General features: G+C 33.7%; 1 protein-coding gene across 1 annotated transcript in view; it reads right to left on the bottom strand.

The window, feature by feature from the left end:
* Window positions 1-12,788: 12,788 nt before the first annotated feature.
* LOC145286491 (cytosolic 5'-nucleotidase 3-like) overlaps window positions 12,789-22,197 on the bottom strand; it is an 85,342-nt gene continuing 75,933 nt past the window's right edge. The window contains 4 exon segments of the mRNA XM_080135395.1: window positions 12,789-12,935; window positions 18,162-18,363; window positions 19,557-19,692; window positions 19,695-19,741. Of these exon segments, the coding sequence (XP_079991521.1) occupies window positions 12,789-12,935; window positions 18,162-18,363; window positions 19,557-19,692; window positions 19,695-19,741 (532 nt within the window).

Below are 22,197 nucleotides of genomic sequence, written 5' to 3' on the forward strand. Positions count from 1 at the left end.
CTTTCTCGTTACATCTGTTTTGAAAAAAATTTGGTTTGAAGGTGTTCTTGTTTTTGTTTTAATCCAACGCATTTTAGGTGAAAACATTATTACATACTTCAGTGCCATGTTGAAAGTTAAAAAATTGTGAAAAATGATCCAATACGTGATACGCTAGAATTATCTTAAGTTAGTCACAATTACATTCCGAGATGTGTTTTATTAAAAATTGATTGCAGTTACCTCCCCCTGGATCTTGCAAACTTTTCAACATTTAAAAAAAAAAAAAAAAAGCTGATTTTCATTTTTACTTGTAATTATTTTGATCCTGGATCATTTTTCGTAATATACTAATTTCAACATGATCCATAAGTGTGTAATGATTTAACCTGAAATGCATTAGTTTAAAAAAAAAAAAAAATCGCCAATAAACACAAGCACCAAAATCTTCCATCTCATTTTCTAGAGAGGGTGGAGGTGATCATCAACTTATTTTGTAATAGTTTGAATATATTTTTATTTTATTTTTTTTATGTCTTTATTTTTATTATAGCTATGTAATTGGAAAAACCGTTTGAACTCACCAAATATCCATTTATGGATCATAAAATTAACATTGAACAATTTAGAAAAGTAGTTATTGTCGTCACAGAAATAGATTCAGTTGCTAGGCAAATTACTAATTGGGATTAAACAGAACTCTATGAAATCGATTGTAAATAAAATTTGTTAACAGGCATCAACCAAAGACTGGTTTCTGCCAAATCAGAGCTTTGTTACTTTTTAGTTATTTGGTTGAATTTGTGCAAAACAAGGATTTCGAATTGAATTGAAAACAGCATTTGAGAACCGTAAATGGGAATTTATGAAAATCTTTCAGTCGGAGGGAGAAGATTTGTTGTTGATGTTATGTGAGGAATACATTGTGAACTGAAAATAAAGTGGAGTTTTATTGGGGCATGTCAACCCTTTGGTCATTTTATGCCAACTACCAATTTAATAGGTCTCACATTATTTAACATCTGTTGCATAATGTGAGACCTATTTTTTTTTTTTTAGGAGGAGGAGTGCCCCCCCTCCTCCTCCTAAAAAAAAAAAGTGGTGGCAGGCAGGCTCGAACCCGTACTGTGAAGGGCAAAAAGAACGCCGGAAGTGATGTAAATTCAATTTAAGGCTAGACAATCGAAAAAATGGATGACTTTCAAAAATATCGGTGAAAAAAGCAACATGTAGAAAAGCAGCAAAATCTCTCCCTTCTACTGTTAAAGTTCCTTGTTGCTGGAAAGCCTACTTTGATAGTTTCTTCCCTTGGAATTCTGTTTCCTACTTCCCTGACTGTACTGACTTGCAGAAGTTTAAATGTATTGTGACCAGACATTTTGCTACTCAACTCTTCGCAATCCCATTAGACATGATCTTAAATAGTTCCTTACAACCAAGTAGCAATACACCTTGTTTAGGGTTAAAAAAAAAAAAAAAAAAAAAAATACCTATGGGTCAACAGGGCCTCTGTTTCAGCTTATATATTAGCGATATGTTTTTTATTTTATTTTTTAATATTTTGATAAGGCATTTTTTTTTTTTTTTTTTTTTTTAATGTATAAAAGTATGATGTGAGTGGAATTTGACATGGTATACATATAGGTTGATTTTTTTTTTTCTGTATGACCGAATCCCTGAGGCGAAGTTTGAAAATAAAATCGGCCAGTCAGAATGAGTTAGTGAAAGATGTTTGAATTTATTTAAGAACCAAATTGACAGGTGCGCGGCCGGAAGTCGTCAAGCGTTACGACGACGATGTAGGTTTGTGTGCTATAAGCGAAGCAAAAAAAAGAACACAGCGTTAACACTAAGCAGGAAAAAAAACTAACGTAAGGCAAACGAACGATGAAAACAGAAAAACGAACACATGAAAATGGCTTAAATAAGCCTGTTTCGATATTAAAATTAAAATTTAAAAAAAAAAAAAAAAAAAATCACACCACGATTCGAACCCAAAACGTTTAGATAATGAACTAAGGCCTTAATCAACTGAGCTAATGTGACATATGAAATTTGTTCAGTTTTTCACCTATTTAAAGTAAATCAGGTCATGACGTCATCTGATGCATGCGTAGAATCGGTCATTGTCATGAGAGGACCGTTTTTTGTTGACCCCCCTCCCCCTGTCGAAAATTGTCGATTTCGGAGTGAAAAAGTTAACGTTTTTGGCCAATTTTTCGATATTTTTCGAGCAAAGGATGGAGCTCCGATGGATACCGAGTTTGTGAATTTTCATTGCGTCTGTCGAAAGTTTTTAGCAGACATACACACATACATTTGCGCGTTTATATATATAGATTATGTATATGTGTTGAAATATTGCCAAACTTATAAATAACCTTGATACCAGCTAAGCAACTGGCGTTGACAAAATTTCAATCTTACTGCTAAAAAAACTGCAACTGAAACTTATTCTTATTCAAATATTGCTTAAAACACTTGGGAGAATATGTTCAATCTGCCAATAATAAAAAATCTTGGAGATCATTTTTCTACATCTTGATCTCCCGTATGTCATGAGCGAGTTGCTTGAATCTGTGATAAATCAAAGTTGTCAATCATCTCAACAAAAACCGCCTACTCACTAATAAGTATGGTTCTCCTCTTGCAAGATTGATAGCTGATGCGTTGCCTGTAATAACCACACAAGATCAGTGAATCTATTGATGTGGGCTTCATTTCTAGAAAAAATAATTCGACATATATGGTTTGGCATAAATGTCTACTTCAAGATTACTAGCTATGGAATATCTGGAAATGTACTCTCAACCATCAAATCCTTTCTCTCAAGGATCTATTTTGGGTTAAACCCTTTTTCTGATCTTTATCAATGACCTTGCAAATCATATTCTAAGATCATTTGTTGGTATACAGACAACATCTATGGCAACACTTCGAAGAGCAGCAATGATTAAGATCCTTCTGATTCTCTCTTTGGACATGGAGTATGTGGTAAAATGGACTGAACCCTAACCATGTCTAATAGCATATATGCAACACTACTTAGATACAAATGCCCAAGTACATGTGATTGGTGATTCTAATATTCACCATAATTGGCTTGGCTTCTAAAGCTGCACTCCTAGTTTCTCTGTAGCTTACACACAGTCACATTCCTGACTCCCCTGCCAGATCATGAAGATAAGCAAGTTTCACTTCTAAACCTATTCCTAGCCACAGTACTTGAGGATCGCATAACAAATGCACATAGACCACTCAGAAACACTGATCACCTTGTGACATCGGTGGACACTACCCTTAATTCCTGATCCTAAGTTGAGGAGCTATCACTCAAAGTGACAAGGTACTAGAAAAAGTTTGATTGGCAAGCCATCAGAGGACACATCCGAAACATCCCTTCCTCTTCCTGCTGAACAGTATGCCAATGAGACAACTGAATGGTGCAAAGCAGGCATTGAAGCACATGTTCCCACACAGAAATAATAAAGCAAGCCCTACTCTCCTCCATGGTTCACTTCAAATTGTGCACCTTCCATTGTAGAAAGGCAGCATGTATTTTGTTGAATCACCCATCATAAGTCAAGTACAAATAGGCAAAAATATCTAGATGCTAGAAATCATTGTAAGAGTGAAATAGCTGCAGTCAAGACGAGGCATGCTGAAATAAGAAAACACATAGATGTGAAAATAGGTACCATATCTGAAATCGTGATCCCAAAATTAAGTTAGAAAATTTTATGTTTGAATCAATATGCTTGTAACCTTTATACATCAATGTAGCTTAGCAACTGCTTATAAGTTTATTTTGACTAAAATTCATATGAATATCTCAACATCATAATTAGTCTTTCATTTTACATGCTCGCATACATTAAACTTTTAGAAATTGACTCCAAAACTAACCTGAATCGTCCCCCCAAGTAATCCAATTTACAAAATTCTCACTACTTATGTTTACTACGCTATAATCACATTGACTAATTAACCCCCATCCTCGAGTGGCCTCTAGACCTTGATAAATGGTTATTCCTATGTCAAAAAAAAAAAAAAAAAAAAAAAAAAAGTATATTTTTCACTTCTTCCAAGGTTTTCCTTGGCCTTCTCTTGTCTGAGAAAGATATAATTGTAGGTGAGTAGTCTGGTCTACAGTGATCAAGCAATATAATCTTGTAAGTTAATTTAATGAACATTTGTTCATAGTTGTAGCTGGTAATATGCTTTAGGCATATCCTTTGACATCTCTCTTAAGCTGCTATACCCGTCTGTATTTTGGCTTGCATCAACCAATCATATTCTTGTGAGGAACTTGTATGTATGCATATTCATTACCTTAACTGTTTTGCACCTACTGACCCAAGAACTTTCATCCATTCGTTCAATGATGTGATGCCTTCGAAGTTTCCTGCTCTACACACATCTTCCTATATTGTCCAGATTTAATCTTCCTCTGAGGTCACCAGATTTAATACTGCTTTTAAGATTCACATTACATAGCTGTCAGATCATTCTCATATCATTTCTATCCATACAATATATGTCCTCAACCCTTACTGGCCAGATTTTACTTTCATACATAATCACATTTCCTTTAATAGTGGTAACGTTTTTCTGATTAGTAATGGCAGTTCCCTAAACTTTCTCCACCCACTCTAAACTCTTGCAATCACACTAGCATCTCTGTGTTTTGATGGCATCACCAAGGTAGCAAAATTAAAGCATTTGTAGGGAGTCACTTGGATGTCATTCAATTCGTTCAATATCAGTTCTGTGTACAACTGTGTACAATTCATGCATGATACTATCAGCGCTCCCCCTCAAAGTGTTAGGAATTAAGAAAAAAAAAAGAGAAAAAGAAATATAACAAAAAGAAAACGAAGAAATAAGTTTATCAGTAAAACAAAGGTATAAGAAGTTGTTCACCAACGTACACAAAAGGAACTAAAATAGGATTATTAAAGCGAGGCAATACTGAGGACAAAAGGATCGAACAATGGAGATTAATGTTTAGATTTAATGTTAGGTGTAACAATGAGTTTTGTAACAGTTGGCGGACATCCTTGGGTTTGTGACGGTTGATGACAGTTGCGATTTGGACACAGCATGTGGTGTATCTGCAAACAAAATGAAGGGCTTACATGTGTTGCTTCATGTGAAAGAAGAGAGACAAAATGGCTGACTCATTTATGCACTTGGAGTGCATGATGAGGAAAGGCAGTTTTTTTTTGTTTTTTTTTTAAGTAAGACATAAAAGGAGGTGAACAGGTCATTAAGGCAGATTGGAGAAAGGAGAGAGAGCATGCCTTTGTGTTGGGTGAGCACTTAATCAGGCTACTCTTTCATAGAGCGCGCAGCAGAATGCAGGTTGCGGCTCTGAGCAGATCAAGAGAACTTTAGGGGATCAAGATGAGCTGACATCAACTGATAAACTCGGCTTCAGCAGAAAAACTATGATATGGACGTTAGCGTTTAGACAGTATCACACATGCACTATAGTGCAATTGAGATTTTTCATTTTATATTAAAATACAAGATTTTTTTTTTTCATTTAAAAATCTTTATTAAGAAAAAGAGCATGAAATAAATTAGTCCTTTGGAATTTACAAAAATATTATGATTCATAACATTTTAAGTAAAACAGCTCAACAACTTTAACAGATTTTGGGCGGAGAATCCAATTCAAACATTTTACATTAAAAAATAAAGGTGAACAGACAAGAAAAATTTTTTGCATTTTTTTTTTTTTTAAGAATTAACCCTATACCACCAGAATTTTTTTATGCAATAAATATTTTTTTTAATCATGAAACCTACATGTGATGGAAGTTAGCATGCAACTGATGCACAAACATAAACAAACCCTTCATTTATTGATTGAACCATGCATAAACCTCTACTTTGAAGACCAGTTGGGCTGATAAGCCATAAGAGTAACAAATTGTTTTTTTGAAAGGCAACTTGAAAGTACAATTTGGCGGAAAAGGATTTAAAAAAAAACGCCACAAAAGAAAGTACACTTCTCTTTTTCCTATTGAATTTCAGTTACTTGTACAAAGTGTTGACTTTTGTATAGAACATTATTGAATTTTCATAAAGGTTTCAAAGAATGCATTCATAATTAACAATATTTAATCATGAGGTTTTGTTGCATATAGGATAAATAGTGCATATAAGAAAACTAGTAACTTCTAAAAAGGATCATTAAAAATATCAAGAAAAAGGAAATATGTATAAAAGAAAAAATAATAATAATCTATATTTAATTTATTTATTTGTGGACTGTTATCCTCACCTTCATAGTTGTTGTTTCACCACGTTTCTGTTAACTATTCCTTCTTCAGTGGTTAACCATGATGAGATAGGAATGCTGAGTGTCTTAACTAAGGATACAGTTAAAAGATTCCACATTCCTATCCGATCATGGTTAACCACCTGAAGAAGGCCAGAGGAATAGTTGGCTGAAACGTCGTGAAGCAACAACTATGAAGGTGAGGATAACAGTCCACAAATAAATAAATAAATAAAATATACAAATTACTCATCTCAAAGGATTCCAATAATATATAAAAAACAAATTTGCAATATTTGAAATTTAAAAAAAAATTAATAAATAAAATTAATGTTTAAATAAAATGTAATATGACCTGTATAATATTTTTTTTTTTAATCAATACTTCTCAATTCGTGGAAACTATCAATTGTTGCAGTAAAATTCATGATTTTTAAAATTTGTTTACTATGAAATTATGACTAATTGACTATCCAATTGTAGACAAGTTTCTATGGCTCATGTGAGTGCCTTTAACAGCTAATTATCTAGAAAATAATTCTATGGTCTCAATTCTCTAATGATTAATAGACTTTTAAACAAAACCATTTTTTTTAGATTGGTGCTTGCAATTGGAAATCTGATATTTCTACATTTTGTAAGGTGGAAAGTTTTTTTTTTTTTCTAAAACAAAAAAAAAACCCAACTAACAAATTTGATGAATTTTTAATTTAATTTCAATGTATGAAAGTTCAATCATAAGTTTTACTTGATAGTATTCCATGTAAACTTATGGTAAGAAAAACAAAATATTGCAATTATTTCAAATTCCTGAAATATTTGGTTGATCAATCAAATGAAAGGATAAGATTTTGCAAGTTTCAAAAGAATGCAACCTCATTCAATATCAAAAGCTAACAAAATACTAAAATAATGGGTAATAAAAAAATACTGCAATATCACTGATATGTGTTTACAACAATTTCTTTGTTCCAGTACATAAAATCATTAAAAAACAAAAAAAACTTCTGAATTCAATCCATGAAGATCAAGGATGAGTAGCCAATAGCAAATAAAGCTAAAATTGAAATGAATTCCCACACCACACCGGTCAGTTAAAAAAAAAAAAAAAAAAAAGTCCAAACAATAACTACAGGGTGGAACAATAAAATTGTCACACTAGAAAAGACGAAATGATTCCATTTCCGTTTGATGAAAACTGGTTTTCTTTTTCTGTTGCAGACCATCTACTAGTTGGTCAGTTGTGTACAATTTCCAAGAGCCTTCTATCATGTCCGAAAGTGACAATGTTCAATGAGCGAGATCGAAGATGCTCTACTGATCCAAGTTATGATAACAGGACCATTGCCAGCACCCTCAAAATGCAAATCTAGATGATTCAACGCTTTAGGGCATGCTCAGGCTGATGAAAACAAAGTTTCGGGCCACGGCTATGGTCTTTGGTGTCGTTTCAAATGAGGGACACATCATGCCACCTCACATATTCGAAGTCGGCGCGAAAGTCAACACCAAAGTGTACCTGGATGTGCTGCAGAGTGTGGTGATCCCCTGGTGCAATCAAGTAGCTGCTAACAGACCCTGGGTGTGGCAGTAAGACTTGGCACCAGTTCACAAATCAAAAGAGACTCCGGCTTGGCTTCAGAAAGAGTGCTACGACTTTGTACCCCCCCCCCACTTCCCTGACCTGAACCTGCTGGACTTCATTTGGTCATATGTCAAAATCATCATCAACGACCTTCCACAACACCAAAGCTAGCCTGATTGCCACTATCTGCCAGCATGTGTGGAAAAGTCATGCTCCCAGTTCCAGACCCATATTGAGGCGGTGATTGAGGCTAAAGGTGGCTACACTGAATAGATGTCAGCTCTACTTCATAAGTTACCTGAATTGATGTTTTCAATAAACGTTTTAAAATAAAACTGTAGCATTGTTTTCTTTAGGGCAATAATTTTATCATTCTACCCTATAAAACCAATTTGAATGCTGTTCTAGTGATAAGTAGTAAAATATATTTAAAATAATTTGAAAAATGTTTAATTAGTGAAATATCAATTTTGGTGTGCAAGAAAGTCAAAATAAAGAGGAAGACACTGAGTGCTCATGTGGACAGAAAGAGACAGGAAGTTATTCTTTGCTGAAACAAGTCTCCCATACTCTCGTTATGAATTGTTTGAAGTATTAGTCTTCATGGCAAAATTAAGATTTTCCGTTTTCAGAGAGAACTGTTAAAAGTGGAAAAAGTAGAACATAACAATATAGAGAGAAAGCTAAAAAGAATAAAATCCAGCCAAATAAGGACAAAAAAAATTAAGGAGGTGATTAGGCAGAAATCAGTTTTTAGAAAAAAAAAAAAAAAAAAAAAAAATGGATTTCGACCAAAAAGCAGAACTCACATTCAGTAATTTAAACAGAAATGTGTCTTTTCTGGATTAAAAAAGTGGATGAGATTCGTTTTTTTGTAGTAATGCATTTAAAATTGCAAATAATGTTACATGAAAAGCTTTGTTATTATAAATGAGGAGATGCAGGTAAAAATAAAATTCGTATCAAGACGTGTTTTTAATGAAAAAAATCATTTGAAAAAGAAAAGACAATGGGCACTAAGACATTCTCTATATAAAAAAAATTGCATAGAAATTGAGATCAAGATTTTTAACAATGTACCCATGATCTTTTATCAAATAAACATTCATTCTTGCGAGGTAGGATATTTTAATAATTACCAGAGCAACATGGCATTTCAATTAGACAGCAGTTAATTTCATAGACATTAAATGTCAAACAAAATGATTTACAAAGATTGCATCCATGGAAGAACACAAGAAAAATTTTGTCGAGGCATTTAAAGTAGTTTTGTGGTGGTGTTTTAAGTAAATATTAATAATTTATACTATTACTAGTAAATATTATGAAATAAGAAATCATTTACAGTTAAAATTTGAATTTTGTTGTTTAGAACAACATCAGTTACAATTCGGTTGCCATTTTATTTTGCTACGGCTTTTGTGAAGCATGCTTTTCTCAATTTTAGATGAATAAAACTAACTGGATTTTTAATGGAAATTGTTCCTTATTAATATTTGTATAATGAAAATAAATTTACTTTAACACCTAAATTTTTTTTCTCATATTCTTACATGGTTGCAACATTTACAAATTACCAGAAAATAATTCTGACCACAAATATAAGTACAATAATAGGTTTATAAAGACCATTGATTTACAGGTTGTAAATTCATCCTGGTTACATTTGCAACATTTCAGCTGTTGTATTTTCCGGAACGCTTTATTTAATCTACTGGGACACACAGCTCACATTTCACACTTTTTAAATATCTCATATCAGTGAGATTTTTTTAAAGTTTCTACAGAAGATTAAATTCACATTGTAAACATACATAATTCTGCAGGTTTAGCATCTTTGCAATGGTAAAAATATTTGAGCTAAGAGAAAGGGACACCTAAGAAATTGGTTATCCCTTTTCAAAAATAATGACTTCTGTAAAACGAGGGTTTATGCCAAGAAGGCAGACCACTTGAGATCTAACTGAAGTTATGTTCATTCCAGATAATGGGCTCCCTGGTTAGTTAGTTACTATGTACATAGATTAACAGCTGACAATTCTCAAATGGACTTGCTGTGTGACCTACCGCTAATGACAGTGAACCAAATAAGTGGGAAATTTTTGTTTTTATCTGTCTTAAAAAGAGATGGGCATTTGGGCCCAACCTGACAGCCACTATCGTTTAGCATTCGGTTTGAGAGAGAGCTGTGGTTATTGTTGCAAGATTGTTTTAATTTCACAAAATAAAATATTACTTGTTTTAAATCTCAGAGTTGTACTGTTATTTGGAAAGGAAATCCATTTTCAACCACAGCTATGGATGTTGATACGTGTTTATACAAGAGCAACAAACAGATGCACCTAAACATTGTATTGTGCTGCATATCATTTGTGTGTATGTATAACCTGGGTAAAGAATGTTGCTTTATTGGTGTGTTTAAAACATTATGGAACATTATTGACTAACACAAAACAGGAATAAACACTGCAACCTAATGAACAGAAATAAGCTGTTTAAACTAGAATGTTGGCTATTACAGCATTTAGACCACAAGATTGAACCTATGCCACTAACCATCGAATTTGTATCAAGATAATAAATAGACAATCATGACCTGTGCAGTGAACAAATGTAAATTTACAACACTAGAATATTTTTTAATCAATGTTTTTATCTGCTAGACTATGTGTTGAATTGTTGCCAAATTAAAAAACACTAACTGATACGAGAGGTTTAAAAAAAATAAAAAATAAAAATAACAAAAATATAAAAATAAAATGAAATTCAACTAAAAAAAAAAATCCAGACAAATCTTTATGATGTATGTACCCACCATGGAACGAAGATCTCATATTCCAAAAATAACATAATTTGATCAAGTATATATTTTTTTTTACTAAAAGAATCCAAATTTACGACTTTTAGCGATTAATCATTTTGAATACAAAAAAATCTCTGTAGTCGAATGGAATTGTTGCCCTTGAATTTTAACATATTTTAAAAATACATGGCGGCTCCCAACATTCATCTCGCTTGTCATGAAATTTGATTTTCTAAGTTAAAAAAAAAAAAAAAAAAATCAAACAAACAAAAAAACTACTTGATCAATGTACATAATTTTTAGAATATGATGTCTTTGTTCTGTGGTGAGTATATACATCATAAAAATGTGTCTATATATTTAAAAAAAAGTTTTAAGTTGACTTCTAAATAAAAACCAGAGTATGGAATAAGCACAATCCTGATGTAGATTTAATAAAGGGTTCGGTTAGCAATTAATGGATGACTGACTGCAACAAAAGGCACCTGAAGAAGACTATGGGATATAACAGCTGAAGTGTTGTGATCATAATAGCCACCAAGACGAGCAGAAGTGGTCTTTAAAGTGGCAAAGTGTCACCTCAAGGGAGATAACTTATTGCAACTTATTTTTTATATATTTTTTTTAAACAACTCAATTTAAAGATTTTTTTTTCATGTTAAGAAACAAAGCAAGGAAAACTCAAGTGAAGGTATGGAAGGAAATAGGGTAAATGCTGACTGTTGGTGCCCTTCATGAACTCAACCATTCAGAGCAGAAAATCAGTCTCACATATAAATTTAACGTAAAATGACCTCTCCATTTCTGATGCATTTTTGCATTTTAGGGCAGTTAACCCAATTTTTTTTTACAACTAAGTTCTAGGACCCCTTCCCACACAAATCATCGCCTATTCAAATAACCAATGTAATTTGATTTTCCGTGTTGTTTTTCTTTGTTTCTTTCAATGAAAATGTTTTACAAATAAATTAATACAAGTTATCTCCCTTGGTATGGCACTTTGCCACCCTAAAGTAAAAGAGAGGTTTCCGATATGTGCAAAAACAGCGCAACGTCCTCTCGAAAGCCATGCTCAAATACTGAGGGTTTTACAATCTTCACCAATTTCCCTTTTAAGCATCTGACAAGAAAAATACTATATAGTAAAAAATTGATTATATTTACAACAACCGCAAATTGGCATGATGTTTACAGAACTTCTTTTAGATTATCACACTGATATGTAACATTTTTTTATGTCTACTTTATTTGGTTTTGCATTTTTGTAAAGTTTTTTTATTTTGCTTTGTACGAGTAGAAACAAGTAAACAAATATGGCGTGCACTACTTTTTTTTTTTATTCAGACTTAATTAAAAAGAATTACTCTACAATATTTGCCTGAAATCAAACTGCAAATTGTTCTTAAATGCAATTTATACAATTGTACATTATTTTAGTGTTAGACAAGGAAGGCCTTCATTCAAGAATGATGGAGAGAATAACATTCTGACAAACTAGGAATGGTTGACAGCTGTGCATTCAGAATGTAACCTCAGTGAATAAACAGAAGTTAAGAATTCCTCAACAAACATATTTTGGTCTCTTTCTTAGCAGATTTTAGGAGATGCAATTAATAAATAATGCTATGTACAATAGATTTACTTTTGATGAGTTGTAGTGCACCCGAGTATTCTATATGATTTTATGAATTTAAAATAAAAGGTCTCTTTCTTTTTAAAATTTTATTTAATTATTTATCTACAACGTAAAAAATAAACATAACAAGGCAGCTGCTAAAACTAGTCCATTTTGATAACCATCACCTGAAACATGTAAACTGAAATAAAATATTGGAGCAGAAAAATTGTGTAATAAATTTTAAGTTTATTATTTCCATCTTTCAGATGGTTTTCCTTATCTCTGTTATTGTTATAACATTTCAGCTGTGGCACTCTTCACATTTTCTCTTACAGCGGTTGGTAACCTTATAAAAATGACAATGACCAAAAATGGTGACAGTCTGAAACATCTAAATAAAGGCAATAAAGATTCATCTCCGAAATATTGATACATTTTTTAAGTTCCAAGAAAGTTGTATTTTAACTTTCTTTACGGGGGAAGGGGGGGAGGCTCTTTTTTTTTTCTTTTAAGTTCAATTTTTTTTTTTTTCTTTCTGTTTGGCATTTTTTTTTTTTCATTGGACAATTTTTGAAACAATAGCATTGACCAAGTTTACATTTTCAGTCTTAACCAAAACAATATCATAAGATTTCTTATACGTCTCAAGAGATTCATCAACCTGTAAAAAAATAAAATAATTTTTTAATGCACAAATAAATATCATGCAAAGAATTGTAATTCGATTTACACTATAATAAATATCAATGTGTATGTGTACGTGTTCTTTATAGAAAGAAAGTTTAGAGAATCTACATAAAAACAAAGTATTTTATGTAACATTTTCTGAGGAAGAAAATGAAAGTTGTTCAGAATCTTTAAGTGCCCCTTCCACCTCAAAGGGAGGCTATGGGGCAGAACCCCTCTTCAAACGTCAAATATATCATATTTTGATGAAATTTAAATCATATATATGAAATTCTTAAGGGAAAACAATGGAAATGGACAATTCTTTACATGCCCCTTAATCTGCTGAATCTCTATGCCACCCCATCCTTCTAAGAGAACTAGAGAGAAGAATTCCCTTAAAACTAAGCATATTTAATTTTAATGAAAGCTATGCCATATGTATGTATTCAGATCGCTTATGATTTTCTTAGAGGAGGGGTGGGAAAGAATAAAAAAGAAAAGAAATATGGTGTGAAGAGCACAGTGAAAAAAAAAAAAAAAAAAAAAAAAAAAAAAAAAAAAAAAGGACAGTATTCCTCATTATAACCCAAAACAACATCAGGTCTTTCTACTAGTCCAAACAGTTATGTCAGAAACAGGAAGTCACTAGTGTGATGTGGAAAAATAAGCAGATCAGATCTTTCTCTTTTTACTGAATCTGTAGAAAGAGCAGTAAGTTACATTAAACAAAAATAAAATATCTATGAGAAAAGAAGCAACAGAATACTGTTCTTATTTTGAATTTGACTTCATTAAAAAACAAAAAATACAAATTTTTATGACAAAGGGTGAAGAAAAAGCTGCTTTAAAGGTCGGTAGTACTTGGTGAACAGTAGTCTGAGATGTCGGAAATTTTTCTGTCCCTGTCTGTCCTTGTGGCCATGTCACTAGTAAGGGTGCTGGAGGTAAACGTTTTGTCTGGGCTGATGTTATCCGCCTGATAGTCAGGGACCCGAACCTTGGATTAACCACTAAGGAGGCTGTCCTATCAGCAGGCGCAAAGTACTGGGACTGCTGTATTGCCATTTGGTGAGTGGATCTGGACCATGCAGTAGTCTCTGGTGGGGCCTCTCGATGCCATACTAGTGGGTAATTGTTACGGCTTTACCTTTTCGTGTGCTACAAAAAAAAAAATTTTTCCTGTCTTTTTCTCTCTTACTTTCCCTCTCTGTACTGCTCTAACCAAGTATGCCGACCTATTCCACAAATCCCAAAACCTCAACATGAAATATCTCCAGAATAAAAACTCGATTAAACCTAGAACCCCATCTTCCAACGTAGACCCCTACTACCAGGTCTCCTTCTCCAACATCAGGGGTCTACGTTCCAACCTTCCAGAGGTTGAAACCAAATCACAGGAGACGAAACCGAACATATTATTTCTAAGTGAAACTTGAATAGGGCCGACCACTTCCCTAGATGAGTTCATAATTAACGGATACTCTAACTTAACAGCTAAATCTGACCCCCCAAGATCGCCATGGCTATGGAATATGTGCCTGATGGCTTCCCGTGTGGCAGGGATATCTCTAGAGAAGATCTTAATTTACCCTATATGTGCTTCAGGGTTGCACTTGCTAACACCACTGTATTTATATTTGCCCTCTATCGGCCCCACAACAGCGGAGTTACTATCTTTAAGAGCATATTTGAGAAAATAGACCACATACTGTCTGCACATCCCTTAGCTAACATCCACATATGTGGTGACTTCAACGTCCATAACGTGGAATGGCTGACCCATTCAAATAAGACAGACGATGAGGGGAGGTTTTGTCATGATTTTGCCATTGCTTATGACCTCACTCAGATTGTTTGTGAACCCACCCGTGTGCCTGATACACCCGGTCAATATGCAAGCCTCCTAGACCTTTTTCTCTCAACTTCTCCTGAGCTATGTTCAAGTTCCATTCATTCTCCTCTAGGATCCTCCGACCACTCCGTCGTATCAGTTAAGATAAAAACGAAATGTAAGAAGTCCCCAGACGTACCCCTCCACCGTACTGTATACCGATACTCTATGGCTGACTGGGATAGCTTCCGTACATTCATATCTGATTTACCTCTGCACTCCATGTTTAAAAAGGAAGTGTCTTCTATAGTATCAGATCTGACCGAATGGTTAATTGTAGGCATAGACCAATTCATACCATCTAAAAAATTCCAACAAAAACCTAACAGCCAGCCATGGTTCTCCCCAGAATGTGCTGCTGCTATTGCACACAGAAATCACTTTTTCCATAGCTACCAACGTAATAGATGCACTGAGACTAAAGCTGCTTTCAGGACTGCCAGCAACCACTGTAAAAGAGTAATAAAAAATGCAAGAGAGCTATATGCCCAGTCTGTTAAATCCAAGGTAGCTGATCAGCGGCTTGGTTCCCACCAGTTTTGGCAAATAACAAATAGGATCCTGAACAGAAGCGTGCGTTCTATTCCAACTATCATCAATGGACCAGAGGTTATCTCATCAGCGTCAGACAAGGCCAAACTATTTGCAAAGAACTTTGCAGCTAATTCTACCCTATGCGACGAAGGCCATCAACTCCCCATATTTCCTCCTATAACACAGAACAAGCTAGGTAACATACAAATATCCGTGCATGAGGTCGCCAAGCTAATCAAGAACCTAGATTCCAGTAAAGCAACTGGCCCTGATGGTATCCCAATTATAGTGTTAAAAAGCTTCAACCAGAACTTGCTCCCATACTTACGAAACTATTTAAGCACTGCCTTAAGAAGAAGTGCTTTCTGACTCCCTGGAAAACCTCATCAGTTTGCCCTGTATTTAAGAATTCAGGTGATAAGTCATCTCCCTCTCAGTACAGACCAATAAGTCTCCTGTGTGCTATGAGTAAGTTGCTGGAATCCATATTAAATAGAGAAATAGTCAACCACCTCAGCAGGAATAATTCTTAGTGACACACAATATGGTTTCCACTCTGCAAGATCTACCGCAGATGTGCTGACGGTTATATCCCACAGGATTAGTGAATCTCTTGACAAAGGCTTCCTTTCTAGGGCAATTGCTCTTGACATATCAAAGGCCTTCGACAAAGTATGGCATAAGGGTCTACTTCACAAGATTTCCAGCTACGGTATAACTGGAAATGTTTTCTCAATCATTAAATCATTTCTCTCCAATAGGCTCATAAGAGTAGTGGTAGATGGACAAAAATCGGAGGCCTGCAATATAAATGCTGGAGTCCCTCAAGGGTCAATCCTGGGCCCAACTCTCTTCCTGATGACACAACCATCTGCGGCAACACATCAAAGGCTGTAAATGACAAAGTTCTCTCTGATTCTCTCTCCTCTGATCTCGAGTGTGTGGTTCAGTGGGGGAAGATGTGGCTGGTTACCTTTAATGCATCCAAAACCAAACTCCTATCCTTACATCATCAATGCTCTGATCCCCATCTGGCATCAATTGTGATGGATGGCTCTCGTCTGGGTGAGGCCCCGTGTTTTGACAAGCTTCTGGGTTTGACCTTTACTCCTGATCTAAAATGGAACACGTACATCAAGTCTGTTGCCAAGGTCGCTGGAAAGATGGTGGGATCCTTCTACCGCTCCAGAAGATATCTCACTACTGATGCAATTCTCTATCTATATAAAAACCAAGTACGTCCAAGGATGGAATACTGTTGCCATATCCGGGCAGGAGCTACTAAAAACAGCCTATCCTGCCTTGACAGAGTACAAAATAGACTTCGTGGCTTAGTGGGGGATGCCCTTTTCTCTACCTTGCAACCTCTCTCCCACAGAATAGACGTTGCGAGCCTATCCTTGTTTTATCGTTATTTCCATGGCAGGTGCTCGTCTGAACTCCAATATCTGGTCCCCCCTCGCCAATCTTTCATGAAAAACACCCGTCTAGCTGAATCCACTGTGAAAAATTTCCCCCACTCTATATCTGTGCCTAAATCAAAACACAGATTCCATGAACAAAGCTTCTTTCATAGAACTGCACGCCTGTGGAACTGTTCCGTCTGCCTGCACCGGACTACAACTTGGATGTCTTCAAGTCCAACATTAACAAATTCCTAATGAACTGCCCCCTTAAGTAAACACTTCATCAAATCTCCACACTAACGTAATGTACTTGCAATAACCCTTATCCCTGAGTGGCTTCCGGGCCTTGATAAGTGGTGATCACTGTGTAAAAAAAAAAAAAAAAAAAAAAAAAAAAAAAAAATGTACGTATTCGTCATCAAACAAAGATGTCATATTCAAAAAATCACGTAAATTGATCAAGCAGTTTTTTTAATGAAAAAAATCAAATTTTATAAGGAAACAAGATGCTATTTTTTGATTGCTCAGGTTTTATAAATAAGGGTGAGACAATTTGATTTGAACTATAGAGATCAAAATCAGCCTTATAATAGACACATATTTACTCTTAAACTCGCTAAAAATTGTAAGAAATGATTTTCTATATAAAAAAAAAAAAGAACTACTTAATTTATGATTTTTGGAATATGACATCTTCATTCCATGACGAGTACATTTATCATAAACATGTTTCCTTATTTTTATTTTTTTAATTAAATCAAATTCTAAATAAGAATCTAAATCACTGTTGCATATTAGGAGTCCAATTGCTTGCATGAAAAACCACCATCGGGATAATCCACAGAGATTAAAAATTGGTCTTCATAGTGTTATGGATCTTTACTTGCGAGATAATTAATCTGAATGGACGTCAGGATGAAAAGATAACTTGGTAAGTTGAAACTGAATAAGAAAGGAGACACATCTTCGATGTAAAACACCAATATCTCCAATAAAATATAAATCAAAGAGAATACTGGAACAAAGAGAGTTGCAGATGTCATGGTAGAGAGGTAATCTAGTTTCAGATCTTTCAATACAATTCCCACCAAAACTAGAATAAGAAATGAATTAAGTTTGTTTCCATTAATGTCTCAACTCAAATTGATTTGAAAAATAGCTGAGTGGGTGGAAATCAGCATGTTATGTGTGCGTATACCAGTGATGTGCTAGTCACCTGTACATCAATATGTCTGTTTATACCAACAAAATCACAACTTATTAGACTAATACATACACACAAACAAAATAGATATGTCATGTATCTGTTACAAATCCTACTAAATTTCATTGACAGAGAGAGAGAGAGAGAGAGAGAGAGAGAGAGATTATTTGAAGACAATCTTACTTTTTCATTCAAATAGCCAATCTTGAGCTGGGCTGTGTTTTCTTGGGCTCCCTCCGCCATGGATAAATCTCCTAACGAGTCTCCCATTAAGATGATATTCGTACGCATTTTCAATTGATCAAAGTAGGCAGACTTGTGAATACAATTTTCGTTTTTATTAAATGTATGAATAATTTCATCCTCAAAACCAATCATTAAGATTCTGAAAAAGAAAGAAAATCAGTTTTTCGAATTGGAAAGATTAGAAAAGTTAAGCGAAATAAAGATAATCTAAAACATTAGTTCATTTTATTTTTAGTTGTCAAAAATGAACCATATTGGGCATTGTCCTTCAAAAGAATGAATACTCTTACACGTGTTCCACCCTGTCATCTTGAAAAATAACTTTGCCCAAGCTATCAAATTTATAGCTCCTCGCTATTTGAATACTTCCTCTGTTGTTCTAATCAGCATGATGTAAGGAAAAAAAAAAAAAAAGAAAAAAAAAAAGAAAAAAAAGTGATGCATGTAAATCTTTATAGCTATAATGAAGTTACAATGACAATTCAAACTTCATAAGGAACTTCATATTAAAGCCAAATAATTTCCAACACCAAAATTCAACTGTTTTTAATTCACCCTATTTCAGTTCGTCTCTACACATGCAAATATTTAAACTATAACCATTATGAATACAAGTTCTATTTTCTCTGAAACAGTTGTCTATATATATGAAGCTAGTGTTTGTTTCCACATAATGCTAGGTATTTAATCAGATTCATACTCCTTAAAAGCTTTTCCTGCAAAGACCATAACCTGAAATGACCTTTTAAATTCTACTAGCAATCACACCTCCATAGCTGTAAGAAATTCTTTGTAAACAGTGTTTTCTCCTTGTCAATAATTTAATCAACAAGCTGTTATTTGATGGATTTCTGCTAGGAGTTCAAAAGATTTTCACATTAGGTAGATTTGCTATCTCGTGCATTTCCTCATTTTGGAACTTTCATTGAAGAGGATTTCTTCCATCATTTCTTCAACCAATGCCACAGGACATTTTCAATCATTTCTTTTTGTAGTACTTTAAGGAACTGTTCAAACACAGAGAATACGACAATCTTCAGTTTCTGTAAGTTATGAAACCTGTATTGATTGAGATAATCATTGTTTGCTTTTTATCAAAACAGAACTTTTTCTGGTCAAAGCCATTGTTGCTCCTTCTCATTTATAGAAGGTCCTCTACAGTTAAGCGAGGGGGGGGGGGATCACACTTCACACAGACATAATTTGTTTTGGTATTTTTCTTCTTAAACCATAAAAAACACAAAAAAAAAAAACAAAAAAAAAAAACCAAAAAAAAAAACAGAAAAAGCATTAAAAAAAACCAAAAAACTGCTATAAAAACTCATAAAAAACATAAAACCATTTTTGTTTCATACCTGTTCATCAAATTTCATAAAATTGGAAACAATCTTCATGTTGGAATAAATCTTAGATTGTTGCTCTAGAATTTCACTGATGATATCTCCAAGGCCTGCTGAGAAGATCAATATGGAATATTTTGTTGTTTCAGATTCTGGAACAGTACATCACAGCCATCCCTAAAAATGAACATAATAAAATAAAGTAAAATATTATATTTAGTCAAAATTAACGATTTTATACGCTTCAAGTTAAATTTTTCATGATGTTCCAGATTTTATCATCATCATAATTGGTTTAACATCAGTTTAACAAGCTCACATGTGTTGAACGGCTTTTAGAAATTGACTTCTAAACTAACTTGGCTCTGGCCAGGTCTTTATTTATCCTAAACTCAAGTAATCTTTATCATTTCTCAATGTTTTTCTTGATCTTTCCTTGTGACTTGAATTTACCACTTCAAGTGTTCTATATTTAATTAATCCAAAAACTTTCTTCCATTCTTTCAACATGGCCATACCTGGTTTCCTATTCTCTACACATATTGTCCAGATTTTATCTCCTTCTGAATTCATCAGAATTGTGCATGTCAAGAAGAGCCATGTTACACATCCATTGTATCATTCTCGTATTGTTTCTTTCCATGCAATGCATATCCTCAACCTCTATTGGCCAGGTTTCACTTCCATGCATCATCACTGTGTACATATGCCTGAGAGATGCAACTCTTGGTAGACAGTGGTAACACTTTGCTGAAGAAGAATTTTGGCACTTGTACAGTTTAATCAAGACATTAAAAATGAAAATATCGAAAAAAGGTTATATTGTACATATCCGTTTCGGACTGAAGATCTCTGAAAAAAATTTCACTTAATTTGATCAAGTATTTTTTTTTTTTTACAGCGGAAAAACATGTTTTTATGACAATGCGTTGAAGGAAGACATCTTGAAATTTTGTGAACATGCCACGGGGAGATAACTCAATTTAAAGTGCTGACACTTCCTACCCATCTTTTCTTCCTCAAAACTTTTGCTCAGTATAATTGTTTTTCGCTGTAAAAAATAAAAATAAAATAAAATAAAAAATAAATAAATAAAAAACTACTTGATGAAATCAAGTGAAATTTCTTTTCAAAGAACTTCATTCCATAACGGATATGTACAATTTAAATTTTTTTTTTTTTTTTTTTTTTTCAATATTTTCATTTTTTAATGACTTGATTAAACTGTACAAGTACCAGTATTTTTTATTTTATTATTAGTCAGTTCACGAAACTTTGGTGGCTAGTAAAAAAGAAAAACTTTAATCTTATTTTTACTAGCAATAATATGCTTCCTCCAGTCAGATAATTTTGATAGTATAAATGACGAATGAACATATACTACACTGCCTCTTAAAGGAGGAAATAATGCCTGGGAGGATTGATCTTATAATAATAGAACAGTTAGTATACTTAGAATTAAGCATTGAAAAATAGTACATTTATCTGAAATAGTAAATGGAATTGAACATTAAACTTTAATAAAAATATAATTTGGACTTCAAATATAGAAGTATATTATTTCAGATGGACAGCAAGTCTCTAGAAGTAAGAGATGTACAGGGTTTATTAGTTCTTTATATTTAAATGTAAATGTATTGAAAAATCTGATCCATTTTTAAATATCATATGAATGCACAAATTCTGACCAGAAACGATGGGGGAGGAAATTTAAGTAAGTTTAAAATAGTATGGAAACTGATTTTTTTTATCAAGCTAGTATTTTCATATAGTGATTACTTTGTGGGTTGAACACTATGGAGAGTGAAATCGCCACCTATCATTAATGATAATACCGAGCTCCTTATATTATAAAAACAAATAGAGCACTTTTTGTTTTTCATCTCAAACTTGCATTACAATTTCTTTCCATATTTTTCAGATGGCCTGAGAAATTCTTTTGACATGAATATGGATCCAACTGGATGCTTTATTCCTCAGCAGCAGAAAAAAAACCATTGAAGCATATTTTGCTACAAAATCAGTTCTTCTGACAGTGGCAATGGAGGAAAGATTTTGGCATGAACAATGTATCTAATAGAAGAACAATTCAGTGTTAGATGACCAAATTTCAGGAGACAAGAAGTGTGACAGATGTCCATAAAGGCAACAATGGTCGACATAATTCAGCCATAATTCCTGACAATATTCAGATTTTACAAAAATGCCTTGAGGAATCCCTCTTCAAAATTTGCAATTTCTCACAAGAAAATGCCATTTCAAAAACATCGTTTTGAGAAACCTCCATGATGACCTTAATCCCTGTCCTTACAAAAAATTCAGATCTTGTAGAGTCAAACCGATTGCAAAGCAGAACAAGAAATGCAAAGATATCAGTCAAAGGATTGAAAATGACCCTACCTTGTTGGATTTGATTTTCTTTAGTGACACGGCTCACTGCCACTTGAGTAGGTACATCAACAAGTAAAATATATGTTTTTGGGCTCAGGCCCATGAACACACTTATTGCCCTTTTAGCCAACAGAAAGTGACTGTGATGCAAGGTGGCTGGATATAATACATTAACTATTAAGGATAGACCACTTATAAGATTTCAATTTCAATCAGATTTGAAGGATACAATCTACCATCAT

The sequence above is a fragment of the Euprymna scolopes genome, chromosome 10 (genome assembly GCF_053919585.1).
Source record: "Euprymna scolopes isolate OS-2025 chromosome 10, ASM5391958v1, whole genome shotgun sequence".
Lineage (NCBI taxonomy): Eukaryota > Metazoa > Mollusca > Cephalopoda > Sepiida > Sepiolidae > Euprymna > Euprymna scolopes.